We start from the raw sequence: 12,294 nt of genomic DNA on the forward strand, positions 1-12,294 counted from the left end.
AGCTCTGGGAGGATATCAAGAAAATCGTCCATGAAGAATGCAAAAGATCATTACAAAGGCTAAAGAAGAAGAAAAGACCAAGATGGATGTCAGATGAGACTCTTGAGTATTGCATTAGAGCACCGAGAAGCCAAAGCTAAAGGAAGAAATCAAGAAATCAAAGAGCTGAGTAGAAAATTTCAAAAGGCAGCTTGGGACGACAAAGCAAGATACCATAATGAAATGTGCAGAGAGCTGGAGTCAGAAAATCAAAAGGGCCGGACTTGCTTAGTGTTTCTTAAGCTGAAGGAGTTGAAAAACAAATTCAAGCCATGGGTGGCAATACTTAAAGATAGTTTGGGTAGAATGTTGAATGATCCAGGAAGTATCAAAGGAAGATGGAAGGAGTACACAGAGTCACTGTATCAGAAGGAATTGGCTGACAGAGGAATTTCATGAAATAACATATGAGCAAGAACCTATGGTGATGGAGGAAGTTCAAGTAGCTCTGGAGGAATTGGCAAAAAACAAGGCTCCAGGAGTTGACTGCATACCAATTGATTGATTTCAACAAACAGACGCTGCCCTGGATGTGCTCTCTAAGTTGTGCCAGCCAGCTGGCCAACTGACTGGAAGAGATCAATATTTGTTCCCATTCCAAAGAAAGGTGACCCAGCAGAATGTGGAAATTATCGAACAATATCATTGATATCACATGCAAGCAAGATTCTGCTGAAAATTATCCAAAAACGTTTGGAACAATATGTCAACAGAGAACTGTCAGATGTGCAGGCTGGATTTAGAACAGGTTGTGGTACAAGGGATATTGTAGCTAATGTTAGATGGATCTTGGCAGAAAGCAAAGAATACCAGAAGAATGTCTATCTGTGCTTCATTGACTATGCAAAAGCTTTCGACTGTGTGGATCACAACAAGCTATGGATTACTCTGAGAAGGATGGGAATCCCAGAACATTTGATTGTGTTAATGCGAAACCTATACTTGGACCAAGAGACAGTCATTAGAACAGAGCAGGGAGACACTGGATGGTTCAAAATCAAGAAAGGAGTCCGTCAGGGATGTATTTTGTCTCCATACCTTTTCAATCTGTATGCAGAGCAGATCATCTGAGATACTGCGGCTGTACGAGGAGGAATGTGGCATCAGGATTGGTGGAAGAATCGTCAACAACCTGAGTTATGCAGATGACACAACCCTGCTCGCTGAAACTGAGGAGGACCTGAAGTGCTTGCTGCAGAAGGTCAAGGACTTCAGTCTTCAATACGGATTAAAGCTCAATATCAAGAAAACAAAGATTGTCACCACTGGGCCAATTGGCAGCATCAGTATGGATGGTGAAGAGATTGACGTAATTCACAGTTTTAGTTTACTTGGCTCCATAGTCAACACTCTTGGTAACAGCAGCCAGGAAATCAGGAGACGAATTGCATTGGTAAAGGCAGCTGTGAGTTACCTCTCAAGAGTACTGAAGTGCAACGACATCAGGCTGGAGACTAAGGTGCGCCTGATCCAGGCTATAGTCTTTGCAATTACGTGCTATGCATCAGAGAGTTGGACAGTGAATAGGGATGATAGAAAGAGAATTGATGCCTTTGAGTTGTGGTGCTGGAGAAGAGTGTTGAATATGCCATGGACTACTAGGAGAACAAACAGGTTTGTCCTGGAGAGGGTGAAGCCAGAATGTTCCCTGGAGTCAAGGATTCTGAAGCTTCATCGAAAAACTTTGGGCATGTTGCAAGGAGGGACTGGTGTTTGGAGAAGGACATCGTATTTGGGAGAGTGGAGGGACGGTGCAGGAGAGGAAGACCCTTGAGATGGATCGATTCTGTGAGTGGAGTGGTGGGAATTAATGTGTTTGAGACAGCGAGGTTGGCACAGGATAAAACGGCGTTTAGGGCTCTTGTACATAGGGTTGCTATGAGTCGCAAGTGACTCAATGGCACATAACAAAACCAACAACAATACTTCAAATGTTGTCTATCCCTTAGTTAGAAAGCATTTAGAATCACAATAGTATGATGTTGTTGTTAAGTGCTGTCAAGTCGTAGGCGACTCATAGCAACCCTATGAATGAAAGTGCTCAACACTTGTGTGACTGTCATTCTCTCTCCAGGTTCATAGGGTTTCCAGAGGCAAGCTATTAATGGAAGTGGATGCCACTCCTGCCTCCAAGCTTGTTTTAATTAGGGAGCTCCACCAAACACTGTCCACTATGGGTAACCATTAACGCATTTGACACATCAGTGTCACAGTGTTCAGATTCACAGCAACCACAAGTTACCTCTGTACGGCAAGATATAGAAGGGATAATTTTTAATATGTTTGTTAAGAAGCTGCACTGCAATCCCAAGGCTCATGGTTCTAATCCACTAGCAGCTCTGCGGCAGGATGGACAGTCTCCTTTTGTGCAATTTACTGCCTCTGAAAACCTGCTGAAGGGTCAACTATGAGTCGATTTCAACTTGACAGCATACAACAACAACAACATGACAAAAGAACAAACAGATATGTCTTGAAGAAAGTGCAAACCAGGTGCTCCTTAGAGACAAGGATGGTGAAACTTCTTCTCACGTACATGGGTCATCCTGTTAACAGGGACCAGTCCTTGGAAGAAGAGATTGTGATTGGAAAGGTGGAGGGTCAGAGAAAGAGAATAAGATCTGTAATAAGATGGATTGATACAGTGACTGCAGCAATCAGCTTGAGTATATCAAAGATGGTAAAGATGGCAGAGGATAGGACAGGGTTCAGATCTGTTGTACATAGGGTCACTATGGGTTATAGTCAGCTTGACAGCACCTAACAAGAACAATATAGTATAGGCACTAAGTAATAAAACAACCAGTGTCACCATGCTAGGGCATAGCAGTTATTAGAAAGCCCTTAGATTGAAACCAAAATATTTAGTTGAAGTCCCAGCTCCTCCACTTGGGACAAGGCATATAAAACCTCTGTAAGTGGCTCTTGGCTGTAAAATGAGTATGTGGTTCCTCTTGACCACACGGCTTCTTCTGAGTTCTAAACAACATAAGGTATGCACGAACATTCTGTAAATTTCTAAAGCAGAACACTATAAGCATGAGGATTTATTATGTTGTAATAGCCTATTAGGAAGTTTGGATTCTGTCAAAATGATCCACAGATGGCGTGTGAACAAAGAGTCATCAACTGAAAAAGGCTCCCAAGCTTTCAAGCAAAACACCATTTAACATGCTTTCCGATAGTTGTGGAAGCGAGTTCTAATCGCGGACCAAAGTCAGGTTGGTTTGTAGGTAGGGAGAGGTCAGGGCAGTGTGTTGAGGAAGAGCATTGAAGTAGAGCGCTTCCCATTCTTCCCCTTTGCTTGATGCATTGTTCTCAATGTTCCTTTTTTTTAAAAAAACCACCTCACTTTGTTGCTCTTCTTACAGTATTAATAGTGACATAAAAGAAGATCCTTCTCGGCCAGAAGATTACATCTCCAAATCAGTTTTTGTTCATTACTCATACTTATGTATTGCTTGACCTTATTATGCATAGCTGAGTCTGGAAACCAAATTGATGAGCAAAGGAATCCTGTTAACACTAATGGTTAAACATTTATCTGTTACCAAAAAAGTTGGCAGTTCAGATCTGCTGGTCTACATGAGAAAGACCTGGCCATTCTTGAAGATTATGGCCCTCTGGTGTGGCCTAGTGATAAGAAGCTGTGCTGCAATCCCAAAGGCACATGGTTCAAAACTACCATCTGTTCTGAGGGAGAAGGATGGACAATCTCCTTCTGTGCAGTTTATTGCTTCTGAAAACACGCTCGCTGAAAGGTCAGCTATGAGTTAGTTTCAACTTGACATTACACAATAACAACAAACCCCATAGGGCAGTTCAACTGAGTCACATGTGATTGTGTCAGAACTGACTTGATAGCACATAACAATAGCAGTACTTTTAAATTGTCTTTGATTGGCATGAATGAATGACAAATGGGGAAACTCCTTGTACCTGATGTCTTATATCTATCATTGGAAGTGCATTTGGAACCCAGCACTTCCCCTCCGAGTTCTTTGTGTTACAGTTGGATGTCCCGTTGACAACCTGTCTCCTTTTCTGACCACTTGCAGGTCAGAGTTCATGTCATTTGCCACATGTTCCAGAGAACTCTTTAAGTTCATTTTCCTAGACAATTTTAAATACATTTTCTCCATTAATCACAGCTAACCAAGAATTTTAGACCTATATGTCTAATCATATAACACAATTAAAAGCATCAGCTCTATTTTAATTTATGACTCATTATCTAGACTCATATATGTATCTCATCAAAATAAATGCTAGAAGCTTATTTGTGTTTTCCTGCTTCTGTCTTTTAGTGAAACCTGACCCTCCACATATTAAAAATCTCTCCTTCACAAACAATGAATTGTATGTGGAATGGAAGAATCCTGAGAATTTTAAGAGCAACTGCTTATTTTATGAAATAGAAGTCAATAATAGCCACATTGATACACAGGTTTTTCCGGTAAGTTTTCTTTTCCCCTTTTAATTTGATTTTATTTTGCCATTTGTCTTTCCACTTGGAATTTGCCACCATACAATAAATTATCAGTGGAATGTTGTAGCTTTTAGGTTTGCTTTTAGGCTGCTAATAAGGCATGAAATAGGGCATGTTAGAAACCTCAATTACATAGATTGACATGTGACTGTAACAATGGGTTCGAGCATATCAGAGTTGGCTGAGGATGGTATAAGATATGGCAAGGTTCTGATCCATTGTTCACAGGTTCACTATGAGTTTTAATCAGCTTGACAGCACATACTAACAAAGAAGGATTTAGGATTTATGGAAGTTTTTGGTTTCCCGGTTCAAGACATTTAGTAATTAATTTGCTCAACATTTTTTCTTAAGTACCTACCATGTGCCAGACATTGTTTTATTTGTTTGGTTGTTGTTTTTTAAAAAATGACATTTTGTTTTGTGATATTAGCAAACATTTACAGAGAAGTTAGATTTTCATTGTTGCACGTTTTACTCCCTCTCCCTCCCCCAGTTCACTTTTTTTTTAAAAAAAAATATTCATTGTTGCACAATTACCTACATCCCCACCTCCCCCCAAGTCCTCTTTGCAGTGCTATGTCTCTTATTCTGGGCTGTTGTCATATGTATAATGCCTAGCCATATTCATTTTAGACAGTTATTTCCTTCATCTCATCTGGTCCAATACAATGGTCATTATCCATACACTCTTAGCGTATTCTCCTTCCAACCCCCTATGTCAGACCTGCTTTATAACAGTGTGCTATGCAGTATTTGTCCTTTTGCAACTGAGATATTTCACTCAGCATAAGGTCCTCCAGAGTTACCCATGTTGTGTAATGTTTTACGAGTTTAATATTCCACTGTATGAATATATCATCATTTTTCTATCTGTTCGTTTGTTGATGGGCACTTGAGTTGGAGTTCTCAATTCCATACCATTGATCTATGTGGCCAGACATTGTTTTATGCGTTATAGATAAGTGAGTGAGCATGACACATGGCAAGAAAAGTTGGGTGCTCCCCTCAGTGAAACTTACACACTAGAAGATAAGTTTGTCAATGAATTGGCTAATGTCTCAGAATAGGTATTAACAAAGGAAAAGAAAATGAAGTAATGTAACTGAGAATGACTGGGAGACCCTGAGGAATGTTAGGGTAGTTTTCTCAAGTGATGACATTTGAGACAAAACCAGAAAGATGAACAAGAGCAAGCCGTATGAAGATACAGGATAGAAAGAAAAGCAAGTATGACAATTCCATGACAAGAATGAAGTGTGCACATTTGAGAAGCAGAAAAGCTAACAATGTGACTAAAATGTAGTCAGAAAAGATGTCTAAGAAGTTGACAAGATTAGGTCAGGTTTTTATTTGGAGGCTCTGGGAAGGCCATTCAGTTGTCTTGAACTTGTGGCAATGTAATCTAATTCAAGTAGTCAACATTTGTTGCATTATATATGCTATTCAGATTCCAACATAAAACCTAATTATCCTGCAGGGCATTCCAGAATGTGACATAATCTCAGGGCATCTGCCCTTTGAAGTAGAGGTCACAAAGTAGGGCCTGTGGCAACTTTTTGTTGAATTACTAAGTGGGATTTTGTTTATGACCTTTGCCAGGTCTACCCCCCAAGCATGAAAATTGTGTTACCTGAGAAGTGTAGTTTCCATAAGGTGGCGCCTGAAGACCAGTAGGACTGCTCTGGTCGATTGTTGACTACCTGCCTGGCCCTGTGTGCATTTGGGCTTTAGAGATTTGAAACCAAATGTTGTGTATTGCCTTTTGAAGGAGTCCAGTATCTTGCACATGGGCAAATGCCATGATACAGTTGTTTTAGCTCGTGCTGGGAGTTTCAAAATGCTTATTAATATAATTTACTGCTGATAGTCTGTCACTTGAGAGGGAGTGACCAGATCCACAGCTGAACAGAACCATCCTGGGCATTTCCAAATGACCTTGTCTCCTGAAATATAATAATGATCCTTAGGACTGGAAACCACAGTGTCTCCACACAATACTAGAAGGAGAGGGACGCAAAGGATACCCACGGGGTGGGGGGGGGGCGGTGATGCTTAGACTTACAACAAAGTGAGTTGAAATGTGCTTGATGACTTCAGCCTTTACTGTCTTCTCTCTGAAGTCGTGAAACATACTACTTATATGACTCACTTTTGACAGTGAATTCGGCTCTGCTCTTTAACCTGGGCACGTGCATGTGCCTTGTGTCCCTATTAAAAAGGTAAGCTCTGCTACATTGAAATTAGGAGGTATTTACTGTGTGCTCTTTCTACTGCTAATACATACTTTCAAGTATTGAGTGATTGATGGATAGTAGGTACTTTGCTAGGGAGCTCTGGTGGCCTAGTGATAAGGAGTTCTTCTGCCAGCCCACAGGCACACAGTTCAAATCCACCAGCTGCTCCATGGGAAAAAGATGGGCAACATTTCCCTGTGAGATTATATTGCCTCTGAAAACCCACTGGAGGGTCAGCTACATATTGATACCAGCTTGAGGGTACATAACAACAGCAACAAAAATAGGTTCTTTGATGAATACTGCATCTGCATGATCTCATTTAATCCTTATAGTAACCCTAAGGAGACAGATCTTGTTATTTTGTTTTTATAGTCACTGTGTCAAACCATATTGTTGGGGGTCTTCTCCTTTTCCCTGATGCTCCATCTTTGCCAGCACGATGTCTGTGAGGTGATGTCATGAAAAAACTTCCTAGCTGTCTGGGTTAGCTCTGTCTTCGCTTTGCAACATCGCCTTACAGATGTCTTTTATCAAGGACTGGCCCCTCCATGCCCAAAGAACATGAGATAGCATTTCACCATCCTTATCTCTAAGGAACGTGCTGGCTTCACTGCCTCTAAGATTCAGGCCACATGGATAACAAGTCACTGTGATGTTTTTATATGTCGCACTTCTGCAAAGAATATGTATAGCATTATGTGTATAATCATCACATAGTATAAGCCTTGTTGAAAGAGTTAAATTTTGTACAAATGTTGGAACTGAAGAAACCACAAACACTGTGGGAGTTAGCCACCTAAGTCAGAACTCCTAGTCTATCTGGAATTGTTTATTTCTTCCAATTTAGTGTCCTCTCTCCTAGCCAGATGCTTACCATCTGCTTCCTCCCATGGGGTGTCATCAGCTCTTTCTGTACTCACTGATTTTAAGCAATGCTGGTTAAACCCTTTATAAAATTTTTACAAGACTTTCTGAGAAATTATGCTGTTTAGTGTTCCAGTTGCTAGTGTTCCAGTGGGGAGCTCTGGTGGCCCGGTGGTAAGAAGCTGTGCTGCAATCCTAAAGGCACATTGTTCAAATTCACCCTCTGCTCTGTGGGACAAAGAGGAGCAATCTCCTCCCCTGTGATTTACTGTCTCTGAAAACTCTCTGGACGGTCGGTTCTGACTCACCAGGACACAACAGTAACAGTGTTAGAGGTGTGAGGATGATGACAGATAGGACAAGGTTTTGATAGGGACACTAGGAGTAGTAGTCGACTTGACAGCACTCCACATGGCCATGGTCAGAGGTAGCATTTAACAGAATCCTGGAGTCAAGAATGACTTATCTTTGACCGCCCTCTATCCCTGCAAACTACTGGTTGGGATTCTGAGCCCTCTCTCCTTCTTTTCTTTCAATGTTGCTGTTGCTGTTGTGGTAAGTGGCCATGGAGTTGACGTTGACTTATAGTGACCCTATGAACTGCAACTCCAAACTTGCCCTGAGATTTACATTTGAACAAAAGCCTAGATGTTTAAATCTGTGCAGTAATTTGCTGACTTTGGAATTTGGGAGATGGTCCAGCAAAGAGAGAAAGAGACTGAGAGCGAGAGAGAGACAGAGACAGACACAGAGACAGAGAGAAACAGAGAGAGACAGAGACAGATATATGTATAAGTCCATAGGGTTACATCTCTAGTAGATGAGAGCAAGTTTTCCAAGATAGTTGTGCCAGTTGACTCTACTTACAGCAGAAATTGAGAATTCCAGATATTTCACATCCCCACCAGCTTTTGGTATTGTGTGGTGGGTGTGGGCATCAGTATCTTATGGTTTTTATTTGCATTTTCATGATAACTAATGAGGTAAAACACTTTCTCATATGCTTATTGGCAATATGCATATGCTCTTGTATAATGCCTTTCTCAAGTATTTTGCCAGGTTTTCTGTTGGACTCTATTAGGTTGTCTGCCTTTTCCTTATTAATTTGTAGCAAATGTGTGTATAAGTATGTGGTATATAAAATAACAAATTGTTTTTGTTGTTGATGTGTGCTGTAGAGTCAGAACCAACTCATAGCTAATCCTCCAGTGGGTTTTCAGAGGCAGTAAATTTCACTAGAGGAGATTACCATCCTTCTCCCAGGGAGGAGCTGGTGGATTTGAACTGTGGTTATTTGAGATTGCAGCATGGCTTCTTAACACTAGGCCACTAGAGCTCCCTATTATGAAAATATGATATTATATATTATGATATAAATATTATATGATATAAAAATTAATTAAAATAAGTTATAGAATCTGCCTCCCAGCTTTGTCCCAAAGAATTGCAGGCTCTGCCTTGATACATGGGTTTCTGGGAGAGGTGAGCGTACCTGTTTAGTGTGTGGGGGGGGACGTCCCTGCCTCCTGTGCCTGGTTTTCTCTCCTGAACCTCCTCTTCCCTGCCACACTGCTTCTGCCTCCCAGACTTGCCCTGAAGAATTTCCAGCTCTGCCTTGATCCGCAGGGTATACGGGTTGATATATTTCAACAAACAGATGCTGCCCTAGATGTGTTCACCAAGTTGTGCCAAGAAATCTGGAGAACAACCACATGGCCAACTGACTGGAAGAGATCTATATTTGTTCCCATTCCAAAGAAAGGTGACCCGACAGAATGTGGAAATTATCAAACAGTATCATTAATATCACATGCACGCAAGATTCTGCTTAAGATTATCCAAAAATGACTGGAACAACACATCAACAGAGAACTGCCAGAAGTGCACGCTGAGTTTAAAAGGGGTTGTGGTACTAGGGATATTGCAGCTAATGTCAGATGGATCTTGGCTGAAAGCAGGGAGTACCAGAGGAATGTCTGTCTGTGTTTCAGCAAAGGCGTTTGACTGTGTGGATCACAACAAACTGTGACTTACTTGGAGAAGAATGGGAATCCCAGAACATTTGATCATGCTTATGTGAAAACTATACTTGGACCAGGAGGCAATCATCAGAACAGAGCAGGGGAACACTGCATGGTTCAAAATTGGGAAGGGTGTATTCCAGGGATGTGTCCTATCTTCATACCTTTTCAATCTATATGCAGAATAGATTATCTGGGTGGCTGGATTCTATGAAGAGAAATGTGGCATCAGGTATGGAGGAAGACTCATCAACAATCTGTGTTACACAGATGACACAATCCTGCTTGCTGAAATTCAGGAGGACCTGAAGCGCTTGCTGCAGAAGGCCAAGGACTGCAGCCTTCAATATGGATTGAAGCTCAATATCAAGAAAACAAATATTCTCACCACTGAGCCAATTGGCAGCATTTTGATGGATGATGAAGAGATTGAGATTGTGAACAGCTTCCAATTGCTTGGCTCCACAATCAACACTCTTGGCACCAGCAGCTAGGAAATTAAAAGACATATTGCATTGGGAAAGTCTGCTGTCAAAGACCTCTCCAAAGTACTGAAGAGCAACGATGTCAGTCTGGAGACTAAGGTGTGTCTGATATAGGCCATGGTCTTTGCAATCACTTGCTATGTATCAGAGAGCTGGACAATGACTAGAGATGATAGGAGAATTGATGCTTTTGAGCTGTAGTGTTGGAGAAAAGTATGAATATACCATGGACTGCTAAGAGAATGAATAGATTCATCCTGGGGAGGCTGAAACCAGGCTGCTCCTTGGAGGCAAGGATTCTGAAACTTTGTCTGACATACTTTGGACATGTTGCAAAGAGGGACCAGTCCTTGGAGAGGAACACCATGCTTGGGAGAGTGGAGGGATAGCGCAAGAGAGGAAGACCCTCGATGAGATGGATTCCTTCAGTGACTGGGGTAATGGGGTTAGGTGTCTCAGAGACAATAAGATTGACACAGGATAGGGTAGGGTTTAGGGCTGTTGTACATAGGATAGGTATGAGTCACAGGGAACTCAGTGGCACATAACAGCAGCAGCAACAACAAGGTATATAAAATACATACAAGCCTTTCATCATGAATTACAACTATCTTGTCTCACACTGTACATCGCTATTTAATTTTCTTAATATGATATCTTTTTCTGAGCAAAAGTAGTTTTTCATTTTAACATAGCCCACTTTATATTTTCTTTTGTGACTAAATTTTTCCAAATTGTTCTGTTTAAGAAAAGTCTTTTCCCTTTCAAGGGGGGAAAAAAAGAAGAATGAACTGGGCAGGAGGGTAGAGAAAATAGTGCAACAGTGAATGAATGAAAACCCAAAATCTCTGTAAATGTTCATTAAAAGTAATAAAATTTAATATAAAAAAAGTCTTTTCCAACTTCATGACCATGAAATTATTCAACATTTTCATTTAAAAGCTTGCCTTATTTTATCTATTTGTTCATTTCTTTGACCATTTACATTTACAGCTGCAGTTCATCTGAAATTTATATTGTATATCATTGTGAGGTGGTTGTTTTTGCTATTGTGTGTTTTCGAGCTGGGCCTGACTCATAGCTGACTATCCATCAGAATTTCAGAGGCAGTAAATCTCAGAGGAAGAGATTACAGATTTTTTTGCCTGGAGCAGCTGATTGAATCAAACTGCCTGCCTTACCACAGTGTGAGATAGAAGACAATATTCTTTTTTTCTTATGTACATATATATATAATTGACTGAGAGCCACTTATTAAAAAATCACACTTTGTTTATTACAACCGGGTCTTCTTTTAATGAGATAAAAGGGAAGCTTGTTTGAAACGATTAAATGACATAACGTGTGTTTCTTGAAAATTTGAATTCATCCTTCTTTTTTCTTTTTTTGTCTTTCAAGATTGAAGACATCAAATGTCTGATTTCAGAGGTCAGTACATTCAGATTTCACTATTTGGACTGAGATTTACAATTGCTGAGAGCAACTGGTGGTGGGGCAACATGGGCAAGAGCCTAAATTTGTGTAACTCTGCAGGGATAAAGAAAAAAAACAAAACAAACCCCACTTTGTTCTGTGAGTTGTTCCCATTTCCCGCTCCCCAACCCCACCAGGAGTCAAAGTCCAATCTTTTGAACTGGTATGACAGTTGTCATCATATGCAGAATTTGACAGATAATTTTCTCAGGAGTCAGTAGCAGAGAAAGAGAATGAACAGCTAATGCTCTGTGTACTTTTCTTTTCTATCCAAGGGGAGAGTCTGTTTCTCCATTCCCAGTGCTCTTCCTGATACTTTGAACACAGTGAGAGTAAGAGTGAAAACAAGTAGATTCTGCTTCGAAAGTGACCACCTCTGGAGTGATTGGAGTCCAGCAATGAGTATAGGTAAGAGAACAAGACTGAATTCAAATTTAAGGCATCCATACATGGAAGTGAAACTAAAGCAGAAGGTAGACTGAGGGAAGGGGATCTTCTGTGTACTTGATGCCAACCAGAGAGTAGTTACTAGTGACCTTTTTATCTATATAATTACTGTCCAATCACCAAAGAGCATATTTATATTTCCAAACAGCAGTCTGCAATCCAAATGATGTTTCCTCTCCTCTGCCCTGTCTTCCATTTTTATTAATAACCTGAACAAAAAATACAGCAGGCTTTGG

General features: G+C 40.7%; 1 protein-coding gene across 1 annotated transcript in view; it reads left to right on the plus strand.

Moving 5' to 3' along the window:
- Positions 1 to 12,294, plus strand: part of IL13RA1 (interleukin 13 receptor, alpha 1) — a 94,880-nt gene that overhangs the window by 61,611 nt on the left and 20,975 nt on the right. Inside the window, exons 10-13 of the mRNA XM_006893815.1 lie at positions 4,347 to 4,495; positions 5,736 to 5,758; positions 9,588 to 9,610; positions 11,894 to 12,019. Coding sequence (XP_006893877.1) covers positions 4,347 to 4,495; positions 5,736 to 5,758; positions 9,588 to 9,610; positions 11,894 to 12,019 — 321 coding nt within the window. The remainder of the gene's footprint in view (positions 1 to 4,346; positions 4,496 to 5,735; positions 5,759 to 9,587; positions 9,611 to 11,893; positions 12,020 to 12,294) is intronic.

Source organism: Elephantulus edwardii, unplaced genomic scaffold (genome assembly GCF_000299155.1).
Source record: "Elephantulus edwardii isolate Elephantulus edwardi_28Jun2011 unplaced genomic scaffold, EleEdw1.0 scaffold00131, whole genome shotgun sequence".
Taxonomy (NCBI): Eukaryota; Metazoa; Chordata; class Mammalia; order Macroscelidea; family Macroscelididae; genus Elephantulus; species Elephantulus edwardii.